Here is a 25714-nt window from a genome sequence, read left to right on the forward strand (position 1 = left end):
GTATTTCCTGTTTGCTCTCCAGCTCCTCAGGTCTGTTTTGAACCCTCTCCTTCAGTCCACAGCACCTCATTCTCTGTGCAGCTCTGGCCTGATGGGCTGCCATCCTAGGTCATGGAGAAAGCAGGTGCAGGCAGCGACGTAGTAGTGATGTGAGCTCCCATCGTAGTGTCCGCCTACCTGCCTGTATGTGTGGCCTGCTTTTGTTAAGCTTGAAGCTCCCTGCCCTTCCTGAATTCTGTCCCCAGGTCCCACCTCCTCTCTCCAACTCAGAGCTGTTGCCCCAGCACTTCCCAGCTTTCCTGCTCCGGCAGGTTTTCCATCTGAAGTGGAAAACTTATTTTTCTAACATTCTACATGTGGTTCCTCCTCCCATCCTGGGAATATACATGTAAAAGAACTCTCTTGATCTCATTTCTGCTGCCAGCTTCCACCCCACTGCTCTGCTCTGCATCACAACAGAACCTCCAGAGTGAGTTGCTTCCTGGCCTCTGTGTCCTTCTTCTGTCCTTGCACCCACTGCTGATGCGAATCCAGTCAGGTGAGGACTCCTGTGATGTGCTCTGAGTCAACTGCTCAGCCCCAGCTGATGGGCTCTGGCCTTCTTCTTGCAACACTTTCTTCTTTTGGCTCCCAGAGCTCTGCACTCTCCTGGTTTTCCTCCCGTCTCTGTTTCTTCTTGGGGCTCCACATGGTTCTTTGTCCTTTCCCTGACGTGTAAATGTCAGGGGTCGGGGGGGGGGGGGCGGGGAGCTGGGTGTCGATATTTTAACCTGCTGTCCTCTCCATCTGTGTTTCCCAGCTTTACTTACCATCTCTAAGTTGCTGGTCTGTAGGTTGATCTCTCCAGCCCAGAACCATTCCTTGAACCTCAGACTCACACACTGTCTAATAAGCATCTCACAGAGAGCACGTCCAAAATTGTCTTATCTTCTCCTGGAACGCCCTCTCAGAAAATACCAGCTCATTTTTTTTTTTTTCTAGTTGCTGAAGCCTGAAACGTTCCCTCATCTTTTTACCTCATATTCTAGATCAGGGGTCAGCTATCCCTTTCTGTAAAGGGCCAGATAGTAAATGTTTTGGTTTTGCAGGCTGCATAGCCTCTGTCACAGCTATTTTCTGCCCCTGTAGCACAAAAAGCAGCCACAGACAAAACATAAACAAAAGAGCATGGCTACGTTTCAGCAGAACTCTACTTACAGAAACAGGTAGTGGGCCTGATGTCGGTTCCAGGGCACGAGCATGTCTTGCTTGGATTACCGGAGTGGCCGTGCCTTCCCTCGCTTCACTTCAATCTCAGGGTAGCACCAGTCTGAAGCGTCAGCCCATCCTTGTATAACAGCAGGGTTATTTTTCACAGCCAGCTCGTTACATTGCCGTTACAAACTAACGGAAGACTCGGGCAGCTCCAGCTGGTTAGTTCTGGGCAGCACACCTCGGTGCTGGGAAGTCCTGGTTAGGTCTCTCCCATAATCACTACTATTCATAATCGCAGATCAGTAGATATTATTAGCTATGCGCCTGGAAGGTTGGATAAAGAGAGTTTCACAGATTTATCAAATAAACAAGTTTAAACAAAGTGAAACAGAAAACGAGCACCCCCTAAGATGGGTCACGTCAGTGTTCTGTTGGTTCCCTCCACTGGCTCGCCGCCTCGTGGAGAATGAGAGACCTTGACCCAGGGCTGTGTGTGAATCGGCCCTGTTTCGGCTCTGACCTCCTTTCCCACTGTGCTCCTCCTCCTTGCTGCTCCTCTGCTCTAGCCACACTGGCTTCCTTGCTCTTCCTGAACATTTCGGCCGTGACCTCTGTTGCTGGAAGGCTCAGCCCCTAAAATCCATGTGGCTTTTTCATTCACCTCTTCGGATGTTTATACAAGGGTGACTTTTGTTGGCCTTACTGTCTGAAGGTGCTACCTCTATCTGACATGGATAACTTTTTCTCTGAGCTTTTGTCACCAGCTGACGTAGCACACACATGACTTGCTTATCCTGTTTTCTCTGCTTCGCCTACTATAGCGTAAGCCCCACAGGCCAGGGACTTGTATCCGTTTTACTGACTGCTGTATCCCAGTGCCTTTAACAGTACCGGCCACGTTCAGTCTGTTACTTGGTGGAATTAATAAGTGGCTCACGAGAGAAGATGACCCAAATGACATAGGCACATATAACTTAAGAGAAAATCTCAAGAGGGTGTGTGTGTTATGTTAAAAAAATGTGAAAAGCTGCCATGAGGAAGATGATGGCCTGTGCTTGTTTTCTGTGGTCCTTGATGGTAGACGGAGGGCCAGCGGGTAGATGTATTGTCCACTGAATATGAAGGAGAGACTTCTGTTCCAGAATGGAGATGTGCTTTCTGACAGACACAGATAGGGTAGACCACTGCCCGTGGAGAGGAGGCCTCGCCCAGGAGTGACGTGGTAGTCCTGTGGCCGCCTTCTCAGTGGGGATGCTTTGTGCTGCAGGGAACTAGAACAAGGGCCGGGAGCTCCAGCGAGTCCTCCAGGTTGCTCTCCCATCTGTGGTCCCGGCTTCTCGCCACGCTGCCTGCTTCTGTATGAAGTTCCTCGGGCCGCCGTGACAAAGTATCGCAGACTGGATGGCTTGAAACCACAGAGTTTTATTCTGTCACAACTCCAGAGGGAAGAAGTCGAAAGTCAAGGTGTTGGCGGGGCCGTGCTTCCTTGGAAGGCCCTGATGAAGAACCTTGCCTCTTCTAGTTTCTGTTGGTTGCCGGCCATCCTTGGTGTTTCTTGGCCTGAGGCAGCACCACCGCAATGTCCTCTGTCTTTTCCCGGCCTTGCCTCTGTGTGTATGTATCTGTGTTCACGTTGCCCTCTTCTTGTGAGGACACCAGTTACTGGATTAAGGGACCATTCTGATCCAATGTGACCTCATCTTAACTTGAATACATCTGCAAAGACCCTGCTTCCCAGTGGAAATACCATTTATGGATTTTTTTTCTTTAATCACCATCCCCTCTTCTCTCTTTTTTTTTTTTTTTTAATTTTTTAGTGTTTGTTTATTTCTGAAAGAGAGCTCCGGCAGGGGAGGGGCAGAAGAGAGAGGGGGCCAGAGGATCCAAAGTGGGCTCTGCGTCTGCAGAGGAGAGCCCGATGTGGGGCTCAGACTCACAAACTATGAGATCATGACTCAACCAACTGGGCCACCCAGGCGCCCCTCTCCTCCCTTTAGAACATAAGGTTAGAGCAGGGACCTCATCACTGCTGTTCATTCCCTTGTCCCCAGAACCATGCTGGCACATAGTAGGCACTCTGTTAGTGCCACTAGTTAAGTGAATAAATGAAAGAAAAAATAGTTTCTTGGGAATGTTAGACGCAAAATAAGACTTGAGCTTGATTGATTGATTCAATTGATGTTTTTAAAAAGTAATCTCTACGTCCAACGTGGGGCTCGAACTCACAACCCCGAGATCAAGCGTTGCATGCCGCACTGACATAGCCAGCCAGGTACCCCTTGAGTTCTATTTAGAGAACATTTACTAACATAAGTCTTTCACTGTGACCCACTTTAGTCTGTCTCTTTGCTTTTCCTGGCACTCGGAGCAGAGTTTAAAAAGCCCATAAGCCAATTTTTTTCTAAGATTTTGCCAAAAAGCTTACTACAGAATATTCTGGACCTACACGATAAATAACGTATGTGAGACATAGTAATGCCTTGAACCCCTGACGGAGTCTCTGGCTCTCCACCCCTCTCCCCCACACCAGCAGGTCACTGCTGTTCAGAATTTTGCATTTATCATGCTCAGACGTTTTTTTCTCTTTCTCTCTCCTCCTCTCTCTCTCTCTTTTACCGCACTGTTAATATGACATTGCTTTTGCCTGTCTTAAAACTTTGTGCGTGTGGGTAATATTTTTCCTACAGCTAATTGTTACTTTTTTACAGCTGTCATTGATTCTGTTGCGTTTACGTGTCCGTTCACTGACGTTATTTAGGGCTTCCTGTGGGTCAGACCCGGCAGCAAGTCGTGGGAACGTGAAGATGAGCGAGGTCCAATTTCTTTCCTGGAAGAACTTACCATCTGGGCGGGGAGAAGGTGTTCTTTCATTTCCTTTGAAAAACCTGTGCTCATTAAGTTCCTGGGAGGACAAACTGGTTTTCTTAGTTCCTTCCCCCATCTTTAGATTGCTTTGCCCAGCCTTCAGGAACTCTTAACCCTCCTGGAGGATTTTTATTTTACAGTCCTGTTTTGAAATCATACTATATTCCTTCTGTTCCCTCTGATGTCTATCCTCTCAGACATCGTGAATATATCCAACCGAAGCCTCACCCTTCCTGGCTGTCGTGCCCTCTCTGAAGACGTGGTCATTCTTGCACAAGAGTCTCCAGTGAGTCCTTTATCAGCTGGTTTTATCTTGACAGGATTATTAAAGTCTGGCGGACCAAGTTCTCCGGGTGCCTTTTCTACCCTCCGGAGCTGGCGTTCTTAAAAGACTGTTGTCATTCCATGAGTTCTGGCAAACCGGTGAAGCCTTTGATCAGCCTCTCCAAGCGTAGTTTTAAACGTGTATCATAAAACGGAGGATTACAAAGGAAACCAATTATACAGAAATACGGTTATCACAATGTTTTTAAAGACTGTGACATAGTAATTTGTGTGCTTCCATGATAATGCTTTAAATAAAAGATCTAGCAGCTAATCAAACAGCTACTGTAATTTTGGCCCCCTGATTTCCGTCTCCATCTGTGGAAAAGAACCTCTGCTCTGGGAGCAGAAATGAACAACAGGGCCTGTGTGCAGGGAGCGAGAAACCAGATGATGTGTTTGGCCTCTGGGCTAGTTCCAGGGTTTGGATCAGAAAGAAACACAGAAGCCCTTTCCTCTGTCTGACTGCTAGTCTTTAACATACTTAAAACTAGTTTAACCTAAATTCTTCTTATGTTTGAAGATGGTCTTGGCCCTGTTTCCATCGATGCCTTCGAACGCTTGCATAATGCCTTCCATTTGCTAGGCACTGTGGTGGGAGCTATGGATGCAGGCAGAGATGGGCAAGTCTCACGCAGCAGCAGTGTCCGAGGACCCCGTGTCTGGCAGGAGGGGATGTCCTCGTGTGGAGCTCTCCACGCTGGTGCGGTCACAGGTGGTCTCTGCCTCCCGCTGCCATCTCTGTGGTGTCAGGTTTTTTTTGGAGAATTTCACACAAGTGTTTATCTGACTGTGAAAATTCTGCCTTAAACAAACAAACAAACAAACAGGATTGGGGTGCCTGGCTGGCTCAGTCGGTAGAGCATTCGACTTTTGATCTCAGGGTCATGAGTTCAAAGCCCCACGTTGGGTGTGGAGCCTACTTAAATAATCACCCCCCCCAAAAAAAAAACACCCCAGGATTATTACTTTTGAAAATAGGGAACATCCTTCCATATCCCATTACAGTTGTTATCCCAAACCCTCCAAATTTGCTTGACATGTTTTATTATCTGTTTTACATTTTGGTTTGTATCGGTTGTTATCAGCTATCCACTGAGTGCTGGAGGTTCATGCAGCCTTTATTTAATACCTTTGCATTTAAATCCTGTCGTGTGTTTGTTAGGTTCTGTTCTGGGTCACGTCGTGTAGGGTCTAGTAAGAGAAGACAAACTGTGTTTAGAAACCATAAAATCTGTCAGGTGGTGAGAATTCTTGTGGAGAAAAGAGAGAATTATGTTGGGAGTCAGTATTGGCGAGGGAGGAAGGCATTGCTGTTTTAAGGTAGAGACGACTGTAGGCCTCATTAAGAAGATGACGTTTCAGCAGAAGCCTGAATGAAGCTGGGGAGCAAACCAAGTGGTTATCTGTTGGGTGTTCTTTCCTGACAGAAGGAACAGCAGATGCCGAGGTCCTGGGGCAAAATGGACTTGGTGATGATTGATGCAGAGTGGTCGTCTTCAATTTCCCTTCAATTTCCTTCTCCGGTTTTGATACAGAACTTTGTTACTTAATAGTGGTACCTTTGTAGAAATTTCAACAAAATCAGAATCATGCTTTTATAGTAAATTGTCTTTGGCTAAGAATGCTGTTAGCAGTGACAAAATTATAACCCTTCGTCCTATTGTTGATTGCTAATCCAGTATTTAAATCTTTTTTTTTTTCTTCTTCAGAAAGAAGCCCTATTGTTTCCACTTGGTCTATAGCTTCGTCTCCCCCCACTTGGGGGAGAGAGAGGGCTGGAGGGTGATTCAGAAGCAAGCTGGAGGCCCAGCTTAGGCACAAGTCCCAAGGCCAGAGGGCTGTAGTGAGACCCCTCACATCTGCGGGGCTTGGGAGGCTCTTGGTGGTGTTGAAATCTTTTTTGCTTTAGCTGCACCTGGTGTACCCTATACCAGCACAGTCATTTCGTCTCATTGGGGTGACTTTTCGGCTACCCAAGGGGGTCATGTTTTGCATGTATTTTGGCCACCAAAAGGGGGAGTATGTTCTGTATGTGTTTTTATTATAATGGGCTGCATTGTATGACATTATTGCTAGGATCATGATATTTATTTTGTGAATCTGGAGGAAGTCTGATGTCTTCTTAGCTCTGGGAATCAGCTTCCTGTTTCGACCTGGGCTTGATCCCTTTTTTCTCCTCCTCTGTCTCCATTCAGGTCAACCTGGTCCTTGAGCTTCTGTTGCCTCTGACTCCAACCAAACTCCCCGCTAGCACTCTGCCCACATAGTGGGACGTGAACATCACAAAATTGCCGCTTCCACTGCTTAGTTCGTGCTCTCAAGTCTAGGGAAGGCACAGAAGTAAATGGTGTGTGAGAGTGGTTTCCAGAAAATGCAGTTCCTATCCCTTGAGGGACTTGATGGCTCAGTAGGCGAGATCAGACACGTCACCTGCTCAGAAGTCCTCCTTGTCTCCATGTTTGCACCTGAATGCAGTCCAGGAACTTTCAGGGTCCTCTGTGATGAGCCCCCCCCCACCCTTCATTTAACTTCATTTCCTGTTTTCAGAGCAACTCTGCTCCTGCTCCAGTAACCATCACACTCACTCCAGACACTTCAAACCCTTAGAAATTGTGCTGCACATGCCATTCTTAATTTTGTGTGCATTTATCTTGTTTTGCTAACTAGATTGCAAACTCTGAATAAAGCTATCTTACATTTCTCTTCTCTGTTGAGCTCATAGTAGGTCTGCATCCAGGAAGTAATTCTCTTTTTTTGATTTGGGAATATGCTAGTGGTTTTTCTCCCCATCTGTCTCCAGGCTCCCGATTGGAGTCTAAGGGCGTGCATTTAAGAAATACTAATGTTTTGGGGCGCCTGGGTGGCGCAGTCGGTTGGGCGTCCGACTTCAGCCAGGTCACGATCTCGCGGTCCGTGAGTTCGAGCCCCGCGTCGGGCTCTGGGCTGATGGCTCGGAGCCTGGAGCCTGTTTCCGATTCTGTGTCTCCCTCTCTCTCTGCCCCTCCCCCGTTCATGCTCTGTCTCTCTCTGTCCCAAAAATAAAATAAACGCTGAAAAAAAAAAAAAAAAAAAAAAGAAATACTAATGTTTTAATTAAAACAACAAAAAGAAATACTAATATTTTGACACACAGCCTTCTAAGACGGGATCATGAAGAAACAGAAAATCTAAATAGCCTGATTACTAGTAAGGAGACTTGAGTCTGTAATCAAAAACCTCCCAACAAACAAAAGTCCAGGACCAGACACAGCTTCACTAGTGAACTCAAGGAATTAATACCAACCCTTCTCTAACTCTATCCCCCGCCCCGCCGCCGCAAAAAAAGAAGAGGAAGAGGGACGGATACTTCCAGACAATTCTGTGGGACTAGCCATTACCCTGGTGCCCAAACAAATCAGGAAAGGACACCACGAGAAAAGAAAATTATAGGCCAGTATCCGTGATGAATATAGGTGCGGAAATCCTCAACAAAATAGTAGCTAACCAAAATCAGTAGGACGCTAAAGGATCATACGTATACTGTGATCAAGTGGGATTTATTTCTGGGATCTAGGGAGGGTTCAACATCTGCATGCCAATCAGTGCGATACACCACATTAGCAAAACGAAGGATAAAAATCGTATGAGCTTGCAGAATAAGCGTTTGACAAAATTCAACATCCATTTATGATAAAAACTCTCAACAAAGTGCATATAGAGGGAATGTGCCTCAGTGTAATAAAGGCATGTTTGACCGGTCCACAGCTAACGTTACACTCACAGATGAAAACCCAAAAAGTTTCCCTCTAAGATTACGAACAAAAGAAGTTTGCTCATTCCTGCCACTTTTATTCAACCCAATTTCGGAAGTCCTAACCAGGCAATTAGGCAAAAAAAACAAAAAAACCACACATCAGGATTGGAAAGGAAGTAGAACTGTCACTATTTGCAGGCGACTTGATACTATGTGTACAAAACGCTGAAGACTCCACCCAAATACTGTTAAAACTTGATAATGAATTCAGTAAAGTTGTCAGATAAAAAAATCAATATACAAAAATCTCTTGTGTTTCCATACGCTTGTAATGGACTACTGGAAATAGAAATAAAATAATCCCATTTACAATTGCATCAAAAAGAACAAAATATCGAGGAATAAATTTAACCAAGGAGGTGGAAGATGTATGCACTGAAAATTACAAGGTGTTGATGGAAGAATTTTAAAAAGACACAGATAAATGGAAAGATCTTCTGTGCTCATGGATTGAAAGAATTAATACTGATAAAATGTCCATACCAAGCTAAAGCAATCTGTAGATTCAATGCAATCCCTATGAAAATTCCAGTGGCATATTTTCACAGAAATAGAATAATCTTAAAATTTATACAGAACCACAGAAGACCCCAAATAGCCAAAACAGTCCTGAGAAAGAAGAACAAAGCTGAAGGTGTCACACTACCTGATTTCAAGCTGTTACAAAGCTATAGTAATCAAAATTGCATGACCTGGCATAAAAACATTCACATAGGTTAATGGAAAAGAATAGAGAGCCCAGAAACTGACCACCCATATATGGTCAATTAATTTATGACAGAGGAGCCATGAATGTACATTGGGGGCAGTCTCTTCAGCAAATGGACAGCCATATGCGACAGAATGAAGCTGGACTGTCTTACACCACACAAAAAGTAGCTGAAAATGGGTAAAGACTTGAATGTAAGACTGGAAACCATGAAACTCCTAGCAGAAAACATAGGCTCATGGTAAGTACCTTGACATCAGTCTTGGCGCTGGTTTTTGGCTCTGACTCCAAAAGCAAAGGCAACAAAAGCAAAAATAAACAAGCAAAGTAAAAAGGTTCTGTGAAGCAAAGGAAACCATCAACACTGAAAAGGCAGCTTATAGAATGGGAGAAAAAATGTGCAAATCGTGTATCTGATAAGTGGCTAATATCTAAAATACACGAGGAACTAGACCTAACTGTGAGACCTGAAACCATAAAAATCTTTGGTATACTGCTATTAACCAAACTAAAGATGAATCTCCTTTGGTCTGTGACAGTTTCTCAGTGTTTCTGTGCTTTTCATTTTCTTGACAGTTTTGAAGAGCATTGTATAGAATGTCTCTTAATTTGGCTTCGTCTAGTGTTTTTCTCTTGATTAGTCTGGGGTGTGGGGTTTTAGGGGGGAGAGTATCACACAGGCAAAGGGCCCTGCCGCACTGCCGGTCACATTGACCTTCACCACTGAGTTAAGCTCCAGTCTGCCAGGTCTCTCTACTGTGAAGTAACGATTCTTTTCCCTTTCCAGACTCAATTCTTCAGTAGTGAGTTCTTAAGTCCAGCCTACCCCACTCAAGCAGTGGGAGCTAAGTTTTACCTTCTGGAGTGGGGAGTATCTACATATAGATACATTATTTGGGATTCTTCTGTAAGGGACATTCACCTCCTTTTCCCCAGTTACTAAGTTAATGCTTACATACATCGGTATGAACTCATGTATATTTATTTTGTACTTTGAGTTATAATTCAAATTATTATTTATTTTTGCTTTATTATTTTACACAAATTGTTCTAGCTTTGGTCATTGGGATCTCTTTTGGGTTGACGACTCTGTTTGGCACAGTCATCCTTTTATTTTATTTTTTTTTGAGCACTGTCTTGCTGGCACTATCAGATGCCCCAGGCTCATCCCATCTTTGTTTTGCACTAGCTGTAGACTCCACCGTTTCTCCAAGGAGCCTTCAAGATCTTTTGAGTCCAGATGTATGATTCTTGGCATGATCCGCCCTTTTGACACTAAGGAAGGGAATACTCTGTCTCATAAATAAGAAGATCAAACCATTTTTCTAATTCGAGTTGTTGGTCGTCTTATCTCGATATTTTAGATACCACTATATTTCTTTACACGTTTGAAATTTCATTTTATTTGTGTTTAGTCACAAGAACAAAATGTTTTCACTAGGAAGTTAGCTGCTGACTGAATATATGAGTTGGTTTTATGGAGTAGAAAATGTTCATTATAAGTCGTATTGAGAGGGTGAGTTTGGTATTGGCCAAAGAAAGTACTAGTGTACTTTGTATTTTCCATGAATGTTAACCTTTTAGCTTAGTTCATTGTCAAGATCTATGTAAATAAGCCTTAGAATTTTGATAAGTAATGGAAGGAATGATTCTTTTTATAACACTAATACCTTTTTAAGTTTCGCTTTTATAATTTTATTTTAATGTTTATTTTTGAGAGAGAGACAGAGCACGAGTGGGGGAGGGGCAAAGAGAGAGAGGGCGACACAGAATCCGAAGTGGGCTCCAGACTCTGAGCTGTCAGCACAGAGCCCCGACACAGGGCTCGAACCCACAATCCTTGAAATCATGACCTGAGCCAAAATCGAACACTTAACCGACTGAGGCACCCAGGCGCCCCAGCTTTTATAATTTTAGGATGTAGAAACATATAGCTTTGATTTAAAATAGCTGTGATCAAAGAATTGTTCAGCAGTTTGGGGCAGAGGAAATAGCAGCATTTTCCTTGGAGTCAAGAGACATGTGTTTTTTTTTAAATTTTTTTTTTTCAACGTTTTTATTTATTTTTGGGACAGACAGAGACAGAGCATGAACGGGGGAGGGGCAGAGAGAGAGGGAGACACAGAATGGGAAACAGGCTCCAGGCTCCGAGCCATCAGCCCAGAGCCTGACGCGGGGCTCGAACTCACGGACCGTGAGATCGTGACCTGGCTGAAGTCGGACGCTTAACCGACTGCGCCACCCAGGCGCCCCAAGAGACATGTGTTTTAATCTTGCCTCTGTTTCTGACTTGCTAAAGGAAGTTCTTAGACTTCACAGGTCTCCGTATTCTCATCTGTAAAAGAAGAAGATGGCTAAGATGGTAAAGTCACTCCCCACCACCCGCACACCTTTTTAACAGTTTTATTGGGGCTTTAAGGTACCTTCTGGCAATTCTGTGCTTCTTTTTATACTGTAATTTAGCAAGCCCCTTTGTGTGTGTGTGTGTGTGTGTGTGTGTGTGTGTAAAATACTGGACTAGATCTAGTGTTACAGCTTAAATAGGCACTTGGTCTGGCTTATACCCGAAAGGAAATAGCATTCAGGAAATACTACCGTTCTGGGAGGCAAATCTTAGAGAAATAAAATCCTCCTTATTTCCTTTAAAATTATGGCCTTCCCGCACAGAATGGATAATTTACCTTTAACAAGCTCTTATTAGGAACAAAAGTTTGGATAGCTGCCATCTTGAAAGTTTGTAGTTCATATTTTATTAAGCAGGCAAGGCTTACTTACACACCCTCATTTTTTGAAGAATTGTTTTTAAATTTTTAAATCTCGTCAAAGAGAACCGGAGATTATATCCGTTTTAATTCTTCAATACCTGCCCTTACGGAGATGAAGAAGCGGGGTTCTCCATTCCTTGAAATTTGGCTTCCTGACAGCGATTTCCCAAGTTAGGAATGGTAGAGTGAGGACCGAGGACCACAGAAGCCTGTGTGTGTGGTTTGGAAACAAAGCGATATTTTGTGTTGTTGCTCGATTTGGCTTTAGCCAAATCAATAGTTGATTTAGATGGATTCAAAGACACCATACGTTTTTTTAAGTTTAAGACCGCAACGAGGTCACCCAAATTCTGGAGGGTGTGGACAGACCAAGGATACGTAGTAAATTCTGGGGAGAACTGCCCCACTGGACCCAGGATGTGAAGAGCCCGTGGGGAGGGTTCAGGAAAAGAATTCAGATAATATACTTGATGTTTTATAAAAATATCGCAACTACAGTATCCTGGACTCTATGGTGAACTCTGGCACTGTGTTACCATAGGGTTATTGTACACGTAGCATAGCAGAGTGTGCTATGTTATAAACACAGTGTTTTTGAACAACTTAGTTTAATTTTAAGACTGGTTTTATAAGGTAGAGATTTTAAAGCTGCTTAACTGATACCCCATAAAAGTTGCTAAACTTTATTACTGATTAATTTTATTTTAAAATGTCAGACCTTTCCTTGTGATACGTGTCATGATTCTAGCTATCAGGAATGGATGGATGTTTTGTGATCTTCAGTAAATAGTTACTGAGAACTCACTTTGGGTTACATTCTTGAATGTTTAAGAAAACATTCTTAAAGTTTTACTGTCTTCCCTGAGCTTAGTTAAAATTCTTGCCACATCAGATGTTTTCTGTATTTTCCTTGAGTCTACTTAGGAGTAGTCAGGATTCAGTGTCTTTTCTCTTTCATGAGTCCCGAGGAAGCTTTAAGAAACAGACACGTTAAAACCTGTGAAGAATGGATGAACGTTTAGTGATCTTCTTCAATGAGAGAGACACATAGGAGTGGCAGGTTTACTCTCCTGGAGTGCTGGGAGGGTTAAAGGTTATCCACTTGGTAGTTATTTTAGCTACAAATGGCAACTCAAGTTTTTTTTTTTTTTTTTTTTTTTTAACGTGAGTCTGATTTTCCTTGCAGCAACATAGGTATATATTTTTTAAAGTACTTGCAAATGCCTGGGTAAAACTTTTTTGTGGAAAGATAATTGTAGAGTTAAAGTATTTTTTTAAATTCTATGGGATAAACATGGTTTCAAAGACACGGATGAGAAATAATCGGCCCCGTACGCAGGGCTGTGGTTCACTGTACTGTAGGTTCCATGAAAGCAAGGTCAACGTCAGGGTTTTTATTTTCCCCATCATCAGATGAGATGTTCAGTCAGTGAATGATCTGTATTTAAGGACATTGGTTATCGATGGCTCTGTTTGCATGTTGTCAACATCTTATTGCGCAGATCGTAAGCATACAGCAAAGTTGAAAGACTTGGAACGAACACCTGTATACCTGCCATCTAGCTCCTACCGTTAACATCGTGGTCTATTTGCTTTATCACACATCTGTCCATCTGTATATCTCTATAGCCATTTATTAATTTATCTTATTTCTGGCACGTTTCAAGGATTTTTTCTGGACAGTCATGGTAGCTAATTTGTATTCAGGGACCATATTTGAACTGGCGAAAGAAAAAGCAACGAGGAGTCCATTTTAGTTACCAGATGTAGCTCTGTCGCTGACCTCAGGCAACGTATATGGATGCACTCTGATTTCTTGCTGATGTTTCCATGACTTTAACGTTACACTGTTAGCATGATCTCCCGGTAGAGAATCCTCATTTGCTGACTGTTTTGGTGGTGTGGGTGCCGACTGTGTATGACTACTGTTGCCATTACAAGTGGCTTTCACGTTACTTCACAGGAAACTTAAATTTCTCGTGTCTTTTCTGGTTAGGAGTAGCTCATCGAAGCCAGAGCAGTGAAGGAGTCAGTTCTCTCAGCAGCTCGCCCTCCAATAGCCTTGAAACCCAATCTCAGTCTCTCTCACGTTCCCAGAGCATGGATATCGATGGTGTCTCTTGTGAAAAAAGGTAAAGTAAGCCAGTTGTCCGATAAGCTGCGGGATTTATGGAAAGGGAAAGATTCGGTCACTTCAGTCTCTAGTCCACCAGAGATTTACACCAGTCCTTATTAGCAAATTAGTGTGAGATCTGTGAGGCTTATAGGTCTTTGTATTGTTCTGAAATGTTCTTTATAAGTTGCTTAGCTTTTTGTATTGAAATGTCTTTTATGAAATAATGGTGTAAGTGGTAAAAAAGTTTTTTGAAAAATGTTTTCTAATGTCCTTACTTTGTATATACCATGTTGGCGAGCATATGTCAGTCCCTGAGAATTTCTTCCAAGTTTTACTGATCAGTGAAATGTAAACGTTTGGAAGGGAAGGGCACACACAGGGAAGCCAGATGCCTTAGGAGCTCCATAAGGGTCAGGATGTCCAGAGCGGAGTGTTTCGGTGCTGTAAGTGTGCTGTGACTGCTAACAGAGTGGCTGAGGTATCAGTTCCTTTATTCCTTGGGCAGAATAAAGAACCCCCTGCGCCAGGACCCGTCTCCTCTGCCCTGAAGCAGCTCCCACAGTTTGTGTCAGTGGACCAGACAAATAGTATTTTCTGGGTGTGTTATGAAGTGAAAAAGGTTGAGAGGCACCGGAACAGAGCTTCAGCAAGTTGATGGGTTGGGGTGAGGAGGCCGATCAGAGATCGCCTCACCTTAGATAAGAATTCCGAAAGGACGACACTCTCAGGGAAAAGATGAAGTAGAAGAAAATCAGTCCCACAGAGTAAAAACAATGGTGCCCTTACCACCTTTGCTCTGAGTAGATACATTTTTTAAAAATCAAGTCAACTGTGTAATTTCATGGCCAGTGGGTGACTTCGTACGGGTTTAGTACCTCGATTTACACTATTGGTACAGTCTGACGAGCCTCAAGCTGAGAACTAGCAGTGGACCCAGGCCTATGCTGCTTTTAAGGCATCTTACGGAAGCAGGTGTAAATCATGTCTTCAGAGAATTTCCTCAGAAAAATTTCCAAGAAGTATGAACTCATGGTCAAAACTCAAAGCACACACCAGATGAAAGCCACCGTGAGTAACATGGCAGTACCAGTAACAGTAGAATTATTCACCTATATATTTTTGGTTTTTGGAACTACCAGATGGACAATACAAAATACATATGTTTACATAAATTACAAAGGGAACTGAAAACATGAAAAGGGGAGAGCAGCTATAAAGACAACCAAGCACGTTTGAAACAGAACCAAGTAGAATTTCTAGAAATGAAAAGATAATTCAAATTGGAAACGTGATGTGAGAGTTAAAACAGTTGATAGGACATAGCTAAAGAGAGAGTTAAGAAACCGAATGGTAGAGCTGAAGAAATAATACAGTGTGTGCCTCAAAGAGAAAGAGATAAAAGTATGCAAGATATTTAGAGACATAACGGACACAGATCCAACCAGTATCTAATAGACATTTCAAAAGGTAAGAACAGAGAGACTTAGAGCGATTCCCCACACCCCGCTTTATTCCATGTGTTTTCCTCTACTGGTTTGGAAGCCATGATCCAAAAGATAAATGGCTAAGAATTTTTCTAGAGTTGATAAATGATATGAATCCTCAGATTCAAAAAGCCCAGCAGCTCGCCTGCTGATGAAACAAAGAGAAATTCATATCTGGACATTTTATGGTAAAATTTCAGAACATCAAAGACAAATGACCTTTAGTGCAGCCAGAGAGAGAAAAGAGATCGTCTACCAAAGAATGATAGTTAGATGTCTGAATGATGGAAGTCAGATGGTGGGATAATAGTGTCAAACGCTGAAGGTGAATTAGCTGTCCACTGGGAATTGTGAAGCCTTGGGCACCAGTCTCTGAGAAGCACAGGTGAGATAGAGATATGTATAGATTCAGAAAACAAACACACGCAGACATCCTGGTAGTCTGCCGCTTCTGAAGACCCCAGCTGTTAACAGATGTAGTTGACGAAGAAGGAAAATGATCTCAGGACTAATGTCTGAGATGCACGAAGGAAGGGTGAGTGAATAATACATGTGGTAAATCTAAACAGACAGGGGTAGTGTAAAACCATGGTAACAGTATATACAATAATATCGAGGGAGAGAAGTGAAAAAACGAGTTAGGTACAACATGCTGGATAGCAGTAGCATGGAAGGGCAGGGGCCGGGGGGAGGTCATGAGAGCAAGCACTAACGTCCCTGTGTACTTGGGAGAGCGGTGAGATACTGGCCAACTTTTAGATTTTGAGTTAAGGGTACTTGATACAATTTCAGGGGTGGCCACTAAAAGAACAGGAATGGAGTATGTTTTCCAAAGCAGTGAAGGGAAAATATGGAATGGGGGTTGGGAGTCTGGGGGGATGGAAGCACAAATTTTAAAAGAAAGACAAATGGCACAAAATAAGACGGTTAAAAGAAATGAAGACTAGGTCAGTAATCACAGTGAATCACAGTGAAAGGCTTAGATCCGGGTTAAAAATGAAACAGAACCCAGCTTTATCTGGGTTTATAGAAGACATACCTGAAGCAGTAGGTTAGAACTTTCGACGTTTTGTTGGAAGTGAAAGAAAAGGGAAAGATATTCCATGCAAATACTAAACAAGAGAAGATTGGGGTAAACAATAGATTAGTCTTCAAGGCACAAAATACTACTAGACATAAGCACTGTGTATTGTTTAACAGTAGGATGTAACAGTTTCCAAAGTATACACACATACTTGTGTGACAGCAGCAACAATAAAGCAAGTAACGGTAGAACTAGAAGAAAGTGACATATATTCATAACGGGAGATTTTGACACATCCCTTTGGTGCATGGATAGATCAAAAAGAATGAGCGTCAGTAAGCATATGAACAAATGAAACAACACAGCTAACAAGGTGGATCTGATCCTTTGCACTCTACAGTTGGAGAATGCACATTCTTTCCTAATATCCAAAGAACAGAGAGTTTCAGAATGCAGGATCAAACCGATCATGTTTTCTGACTAGGACATTAGGTTAGGTAATTAATACAGGGGAAAAAATTTTAAAATCCCTCACACATTTGGAAGTTTTTAAAACAGAGCATGCGTCTAACTACAGGTCAAAAAAGAAATTTGGAATTACCTGGAACTGAACGATAACAGATATGACACATTATGAGCTTCGTGTTGCAGCCAAAGCGGTTCTTAGGAGAAAATATAAAGCTCTAATATAAATGAAACAAGGAAGAAGACAATATGACTAAGTATTGAAAATAGGAACCCTTGTCTTGGAAGGCTCTTGCCCTGGATATGCGCATGGCTAATCCCCTTCCTGTTTGTACTCATGTGGCAGTGAGGCTCACCCCATTTAAAATGGAAAGTCCTGCACTCTCCGTTGCCTTTTCCCTACTCTTTTTGCTTTATTTTTCCGTAGCATTTATCATTATATGATATGTTTTACTTACTTATTATATTTATTGTTTATGATCTTTCACCCTCTAATGAGAAGGTAAGCTCCATAACACAGGGCTTGTATTGTCTCTTTTGTTTGTTCATTGACAGACACCTAGAACAATGCCTGCATAGAAGGCGGAACTCAGTGATATTTGTTACTGAAAAAGAGAATTCCGTGAAAAATTGTAAATATGCAACATGCAAGTAAATATGAAAATTTGGATAAAAATCAAATTCCTAGAAAAACATAATTCTCCCAAATGGGCTCAAGAGGAGAGAGAAAGCCTGAATAATCAAAAACCATGAAATGAATTGAATCAGTGTTTAAAAATTTTCCAAAGAAAGTAGCTTGCCCATATAATTTTATAGGTAAATTCTACCATTCCACTTGTACACAGATTTTTCCAGGTAATTAAAAAAAATAGGGACTGCTTACCAACGCAGTTTACAAAGCTAACGAGACCTTAATATCACAACCAGACAAATAATATAAAAGAAACAAATTACATGGTAATCATGCTCGTGAACGTATTTGCAGAAATCTTGAGATACTGACAAGTCAACTATTGCAACACGTTAAGAGCAGACAGAACTTCTCTGGGGCTAGATGCCGGGATAGTGGTTACTGTGGGCTAGCGTAGTTGTGACTGGAAGGATTCGAAGGGACTTTTGGGATGCTGGTCACGTTCTGTTTCTTGATATGGGCCCCGATTACATTAGAATGTTTCCTTTGTGAAGCTTTATTCAGTCAAACACATACGATCATCTGTGGACAGTTCTGTGCAGATATTTCAATCATAAGTTTAGTTAAAAGTGTCAGTGTAACATAACATGAGCAACATGGATTTATCCCAGGAATGCAAGGGTGCACGCAGCATTTGAAAATCTACAAATATCATTCACCACATTATATATTAAAGAGAAAAACCATACGATCTTGGTAGTTGGAAGAGTTTGATAAAACTCAGCATCATTTCGTGATGAGAATCTTTGCAAACAGCAAACAGAAAGGCGCATCCTAAGTGAACAATACAGCAGAGACAGAGTTGAGCAAATATTTCACATGCCTCCCTGCATTTCCAGTTTCCTGTGCAGTTAGATTGGGGCCAAGTACCTCGTTTTGTCCAGTAGACTGTGCGTGGAAGTGACATGTGTCACTTTTAGGTGGAGGCAGTTGAGCCGATATTCCTCCTCCATCGCTCTTTCTCTCGCTCCAGTGACCTTGGAGGCTGTGTATTGCAGATGGCATAGATTAAAGGTGGAGTAAGGATGCTTCACTCTCACCAGACTTTGCGTAAGCAAGAAATAACCCTTATAGTGTTAAGCCTCTAAGATTTCCAAGTGTTTGTGTGACCACAGCATAGCCTACCTTATTCTGACTGATATAAAGGACATCTCTCAAGAAACTACAGCAACTCTCATACTCAGGGGTGAGAAATTAGAAGCACTCTCTTTAAAATCAGGGATAAGAACAAAGATGGCTGCTATTTCTATGTCTGGTCCACGTGGGGATCCTACCTAGTGCAGAAAAACAAGTAAGGATTGGAGTGGAAGAAATAAAACCGTTCTTATTTGGAGATGAGATTATTTTCTACCTAGTAAGTCCTATGTGTAAGTGTACAAGTTGCTCCTAAGAGGTCTGTATCAGTTATATTACTAGGTACTAGCAACAAGAGATTAGACAAGTTAATTTTTAAAAAGGTACCATGCACAGTTTCAGCAAAAGATACATGGTACCTAGGTATAAGTTTAGAAAAGAAGTGAAAGACTTATGGAGCAAATTATAATAGTTTATTGAAAGACTTTGAAGAAGGCCTAAATAGTTGCAGAAAGATACGTTGTCCATGAATAGACGCAACATAATGATGTCGTTTCTCCCCAGTTGGATCTCACAAGTCAATGAAATTCTAGTCAAGATGCCAACAGGACTTTTAAGGAGTCTGTGAAGCTGATTCTTAAGGATGTGTGAAGAGTAAAAGGCCAAGAATGGCCAAGACTCTCTTGAAGTAGGATAGTGAGGTGCAGGCTTTGACCTAGCAGATATCGAGATTTACTGTGAAGTTTTAGTAAGATAGGATGAGGTTTTTTTTTGGGGGGGGGGAGGGGGAGACAAATTATCAAATAGAAATAGACACATACATACATTGCAGTTGGACCTGTGAGAGGTGATTTCATATTAGTGTTACAAGGACGGTCATTTCAATAAATGGTGCCGGGAAAATTTTTATTTAATGTGGGGGAAAAAAGGTGTTTGGACTTAACCAGGTTTTCGTAGTAAGGCTCTGATTGTATATATAGAAAATACGCTCTAATTTGTTTTTGGAAGTGAGCCTAAGGAAATGACCACTTAGGAGCACTGCTCCCACCAAATATAGGAGACAGAGTGTTTCTATCCTAATATATGAAGTGCTTTTAAAAGTTAATCAGAAAAAAGATGAACCTTTATTATTTTGCTTTCCTGACTGATTTTGATCGATACTTGAGAACTGTCCCTCAGCCAGCAGCTATGACACAGGGTAGATTTATAAAAGGTAAAAGCCTTATTTGTCTTTTGTACTTAAAGCATGTCCCAGGTGGATGTGGATTCAGGAATCGAAAATATGGAGGTTGATGAAAACGATCGGAGAGAAAAAAGGAGCGTCAGCGATAAGGTTGGTAAGAGATGAAACCCTCGCTTCTGTTTTTAGTACAGGTAATATAAATAAACACCCCTTCCTTTTTTATGTCTATGGAGTCTGTTAGAGCAAGCCACCCCAAGTCAGCAAATCCTCTCTTTTTTTCTGAGGAGAAACGCACAGCCTAGATTGCCCTAATGGAAGGGTAGCTCACTTTTTTTAGTCTGGTCAAATCCCTCCATTCCTTTGTGTTTCAGATCCATAGTTTTATCAGTAAATGTAGTTTGTGATGAGAATGCATTTAGAGGTAGTTTGGACTTTTTCTGTGGATCTTTTTTGCTTAAGCAAGTAGGTCATCACATTTTTGGTAGCATTCTGAGGAAAATGGTTGTGAAATCCAATAGCACTTAGAAGCCGAGGTCTTTATATTTTGTTATCATCTGAGCTTAGTTCTCTATGTTTAGCAAAAGAGATGTTTTCTTGGGGTGCCTGGGTGGCTCAGTCGGTTGGGCATCCAACTTTGGCTCGGGTCATGATCTCATGGTTCGTGAGTTTGAGCCCCGTGTCAGGCTCGGTGCTGACAGCTCAGAGCCTGGAGCCTGCTTCCAATTCTGTGTCTCCCTCTCTCTCTGCCCCTCCCCTGCTCTCTCTCTCTCTCAAAAATAAATAAATAAAATGTTTAAAAAAAGTGTTTTCTTTGGGGGGTGTCATGGTGAAGAACTGGTAGAGACAATTGCATCTCTTTCTGTGCAGCAAATTATGAGTGTTGAGCAACCCGTTTTGGTGATTCTGTTGGACTGTGGCCTTCTAGTGGCACGATGCTTTGTTTTGCAGAGTTCTTTTGTGCTTATGGAGCTCTTTTATATATATATATATGATATTTTATCTGTGATGGAGACTAGTGGGTAACATTAAATTCTGGAGAATTTTTTGGATGAAAACGGGTTAGGTGTGTGTAGAATGTTTACCTGGTCCTTTGGAGCTCAGAAAAGGAAAGAGATAAGGTGTAGGTATATCCTTTATTCATTTACTCCCTTGGTGATTACCGGTAATTCTCCTGCTCTTTTGTCCCCCCACGCCCACCCCCACAGCTTCTATTGTAAACTCGTGAAATCGCCATGTCACAACTTTGCAGTCATAGTAACCAGCTTCTTGTTCCCCAAGTCAGTCGGTGCACAGTTGCATGCATTTCTAAAATCCCCTCATTCATAAATGAATTACTTGAAATTAACCCCCCAATCTTCTTCCCCACAAGGAGCCTTCATCGGGTTCTGAAGTGTCCGAAGAACAGGCCTTACAGCTGGTCTGTAAGATCTTTCGTGTCTCCTGGAAGGACCGGGACAGAGACGTCATTCCTTTCTTCTCTTTCTGCACAATTTAAGCAGAACCCAAAAGAAGGTAGGAATCTAGCTCAGCTGTTAAGAGAAAATAAGAATGTAAGATCCTTGGCCTTGGCCATTACCCACATTCACTTTCTCTTGCTTTGGGGTTGTAGTTTTGACCATCAGAGGTGCTGTTGTTTTTGGCCACTTTCCACTGATCTTCCCGATACATTGGTTTTGTACTTTGATGATCTCTCTGGAAGAAAACTGTATAAATATGCTAATGGTCTCCATTGTTTCCGAATTGAAGTTATTAATGTCTCTAATGAAGTAGGAGCATACTGGGTGGTCTCCAGGGATCCCGAGAGCTGCTCTGTATGACCTCTACCTGCTTTAAGTGCCTACCAACTCCTGTGTAGACAGTGGAGTACATTAACTTGATTGAATTGCTTCAGAAGATAGAACATATTGATATTTTGCTGTTTCCAGGATTCTATTTTAAGAGGCTACCCTAAACCGCACTCGTATAACAAATTAATAAAGCTTTTAGCAAGACACCAGCATTAAAGGGCACTGTCACTCTTCTTTACAGCAGTCATTTGGAATGCAGAAGAGAGGGGTGGTGTGGTGTGTGCCTTGCCTGTCACTAGAATATAACCTCCCCGGTGGCAGGGATTTTTGTCTGTTTTGCTCACTGATATAGTGCTAGTGCCTTCTACAGAAGGCTCTTAATAATTCCTCAGTAGATCTACTTTAAACGAGTGCACAGAAGATCATCTTTCCCTTTTCTGTGCTGCCCATTTTCCATGGCAAGAAAAGTCCCCTGTGTTCCTGGCAGACACGTAGTTTACTTCTGATTTTACTGGGATCTTCTTATTAACTGGTCATAGACACGCTTAGCACCTGCATGTTTCTGTCCCTGCCACTTGTTATTCTTACTGGAAACCTTAAGATTCTTAAATCTGTCTTGTGCATATATGAGTGATAATTTTTAGTAACCAAATCAGACAAGATTTACGTCGGTTACAACTTTTATCTATTTAGTGATATATAAAATGTATCTAAAGACTTACAGTAAGGCATTGGGGAGCTGCAAAGAATTAAGGAGAAAGTTAGAAAATAGAATTTTCTCCGGAAAGCCAGATGGTGACTAAATGTTAAACCCTTCATAAAATATTTTGAACCTCGCATTTGATAGTTTTACTGTACATAAAACGTACGTAGGTGAAGAAATACTAACCCAGCTTTGTTTCCGGTATATGATAAATAGACACCTGTATTTGGGAGTGGCTTCTTTTTACAGTTAAATGTATGTCAGCAGCGATTCTCATTGGCTACACTCCAGTTTTCTTCCTTTTTTTAAATAAGTTTTGTATTTTGGAATAATTTTAGATTTACGGAAAAGTTTTAGACACCGTGCAGGGAGTTCCCGTATATCCTTCACCTAGGTTTCCCCTAACGTTAACATCTCATGTAACCACAATGTATTTGTCAGGACTAAGATCTTACTATTACTTCCACTCTAGACTTCATTTGGATTTCACCGGGTTTTCTACTAATGTCCTTGTACTGCTCCAGAATCCAATCCGGTTGCCACGCTGAACCTCTGGTTTAATGTGGGTTATTCAAGGACTGCCTATGTATATGAGGAACCATGTGTAACCTCTTCTTTCTTCTGCCTTTCCAACAGTGTTCTCCGATTTTAAGGACTTGATTGGCCAGATTTTAATGGAAGTGCTAATGATGTCTACCCAGACTAGAGATGAAAATCCATTTGCCAGTCTGACGGCCACATCGCAGCCAATTGCGGCGGCTCGGTCCCCGGACAGAAATCTCCTGCTAACTACCGGCTCCAACCCAGGAGCGAGCCCCAATGTTCTGCGGTTCTGGGGCTCCTTCGGTGCCAGCCTCGTTGTCTAGGTCAGTGTGGTTCCTTTCGCACATCTCATTGGTAGTAAAACAGCCACGAAGTATGTAAGAGAAGGGACTCTTCCCTCATGGGCCTCTGTCCTGCAGACTATGGCATGTATCGTATGTGGGTGGATGCATTTAGCCATTGCAGGAGGTGTGGTCTTTTCCGCTGGGCTGTTTGGCTTCCCACGGTTAGGCTCTTGGTAAATTTTGGAAACAAATGGCTGTATATATCGTACATTAATCCTTGGGAAGAGGGCTTTACCATGTTGTAAATGTAGCCTCTAGATCCGTACAGCAGTTCGATTCTAATGATTTAGATGAGTCTGAAAGACGCGTACACTTGGCGTGTAATCACACTATTCTTTCAGAGCTTGAGATTTTCCTTTGCAGCTGTTTACCTCAAGTTTGTCTTCCGTTTTCTCTCCTTTTCCTCTTTCTCAACTGCTCTAGCCTCTATGAAACGAGCCCCGCTCCCAGTACGAGTTTCTGGAGCTCGGTGCCGGTGCCGAGGCCCGTCCGTTGCCTCGTCCCCTTGCCGTGCAGCCAGCCAGCCGGCTGCGCCTTCCGTTACCCTCAGTCCCCACGGGGCGGCTTCGGGGGCCGCCGCGGGGAGCCAGCCCTCCTCTCCCCGTATCGCCCCTACACGGTCGCCCACCCGTGGGGGCCTTCCGCTTCTGCCCCGCGGTCCCCAGGCATCTCCACTCTGTCCAGCTCGCCCGGCCGCCCTGCCCTCGCTAGTAGCCCTCAAGCAGTGCCTGCCAGCTCTCCCAGCCAGAGACCCCTCCAGCCTGGGCCCACCTTTACTGGCCGCCTCGCCCAGTGCCGCGAGCAGACGCCCCTCATCCCTAAGGACCTCTCCTAGGTATTTATTTATTCAGCAGGAGAGCTGGGTGCGTGTTTGCAGTGCAGGGAGAGGCGATTAAACTCAGTTTGAAAGAACTGGCGTGTGACAATGACCTCATTTGCGTGTGTTTTTTCCGTTTGGGGTCATTAACCCGTGCGTCTAACTAGTTCGGGTAGGCTCGCGCCCGGACTCCTCGCTTCTGCCAGGCTTTGCTAACTGTAGAAAGTGTGGGTGCTCCGTTGTGTGTCCCTTTCTTCTTGCCCTCGCTCTTTCCTCCTGACCGTACCAAAAAAAAAAAAAAAAAAAAGAAAAAGAAAAAAACCAACAACAAGAAGTCGCTTCACTTTTCTGAAACCTAGCTCACCTGTCAATCCTCATCACAAATGAATTCAGAGGCTGGGGGCAGTTTGTAGGCGAGAGCTGGGGCTCGTGGGAGCCCCTCTCAGCTCTCTGTACTGTTGCCAATCATAGTTGAAACGCAGTCAGCCCGGGGGGTGGTGGGAGCAAGTCTGGGCTGGTGCCCCTCACCCCCGATCACTGTGGCTGGGCCGGTGTTTGTGCCTTGACGCTCTGATTCGAGCCTCTCAGAAAGAAGCGGCGTCAGCATTCCGCTAAACCAGTGCCCCCCGCCCCCTCGCGGACGCACCTGTGCATTTATGTGATGGGGGTGAATGGTGTTCCTGCATGTCGGCAGGCAGAACTTTCAGCGTAACGTTTAATTTAAAGGGACAGGAGCTGCAAAAGCTTTCTGTCTCTTGTTTTTTCTTTGTTCCCTCATGACCTTTTTTGCTTTTGTTGTGGTAGCATGCACGACAATCCTTTTCTCCTTCCTCTTCCTCGCGCTTTCTGGCGACAGTAGTGATGACGATTGAAGAAGATGATGATGATGGTGATGATGGTGATGATGAAGGTGGTGGTGGTGGTGATGAGTTTTCTTGTGTCCAGTTTGGGTCCAGGTATCAGAGGAATGGAGTCTCACCCCTGCATGTGCCTATGTGCTTAGGAACTAACTTTTGTGAGCCCTCATTAGGGGTGTTGCTTTGAGTCTAGACAGGATAGGGTCAGATGAGACAGTCGGGAAGAGTTAAGACTGGGAAAACCTGCATGTACCGAGGTGGTAGGGACCTTATCACGGGGTAAAGTGGCACATTAGGAACACCCTCATTGTTGTTGCCCGGTAATTTAGAGGAAAACTTACGTGTAATCATTGGTCGAAATACAAGCAGCAGATTAAAGATCGGTTGTCGAGTTCACCCACCCTGAGATCAGAAACGAGGGGCCCTTCGTTTACCATATCGCGAGTGTTCTTGTGAGCTGCCGGATATGAGCAACATGTATTCCGTGAGGCATGTTTCTTACCATACAGTTTGCATGGATTGCTGCTACTTACGAATGGCAGAGGGGCCGGGATGGCGTGTGTGTGTGTGTGTGTGCGTGTCTGTTTCCCCCCCCCTTTTCCCGCCCCCACTCTGTCTGACGGTCAGTCTGTCGAAGAGCATGTTGGGCCACATTGTCTGTTATAAACCGTGAATTTGGTTCACTTTTAGCCTTCAACTTCACCAGTCACCACCTTGGCCTCAGCGAAGCTAGACCCTTGTTTAGACAGCCTTTGGAATGGCAGCAGAGGCTAAAACACAGTTCACGATGCTGCTGACTGTTCGTTCCCCCCTGAAAACCTGAAACCCCCCCCCTGAAAACCCTGAAAACACTGTTTGGGGTTCTAGGTGACTTTGGGCAAGAAAATATAATAGCACCTTCTTTCTGAACCTCTGACTCATTGTCTTACAATTTTGCTCTGAAATCGAAGTTTCCACTGGACTGACTTGGTAT

General features: G+C 43.2%; 1 protein-coding gene across 1 annotated transcript in view; it reads left to right on the forward strand.

The window, feature by feature from the left end:
* The window catches only part of UBE4B (ubiquitination factor E4B), a 120483-nt gene that overhangs the window by 41301 nt on the left and 53468 nt on the right, over nt 1–25714 (forward strand). Inside the window, 12 exon segments of the mRNA XM_030327822.1 lie at nt 13650–13785; nt 19753–19840; nt 21060–21154; nt 21156–21202; nt 22817–23033; nt 23479–23545; nt 23547–23667; nt 23670–23818; nt 23820–23902; nt 24689–24704; nt 24706–24752; nt 24754–24840. Of these exon segments, the coding sequence (XP_030183682.1) occupies nt 13650–13785; nt 19753–19840; nt 21060–21154; nt 21156–21202; nt 22817–23033; nt 23479–23545; nt 23547–23667; nt 23670–23818; nt 23820–23902; nt 24689–24704; nt 24706–24752; nt 24754–24840 (1153 nt within the window).

Source organism: Lynx canadensis, chromosome C1 (genome assembly GCF_007474595.2).
Source record: "Lynx canadensis isolate LIC74 chromosome C1, mLynCan4.pri.v2, whole genome shotgun sequence".
Lineage (NCBI taxonomy): Eukaryota > Metazoa > Chordata > Mammalia > Carnivora > Felidae > Lynx > Lynx canadensis.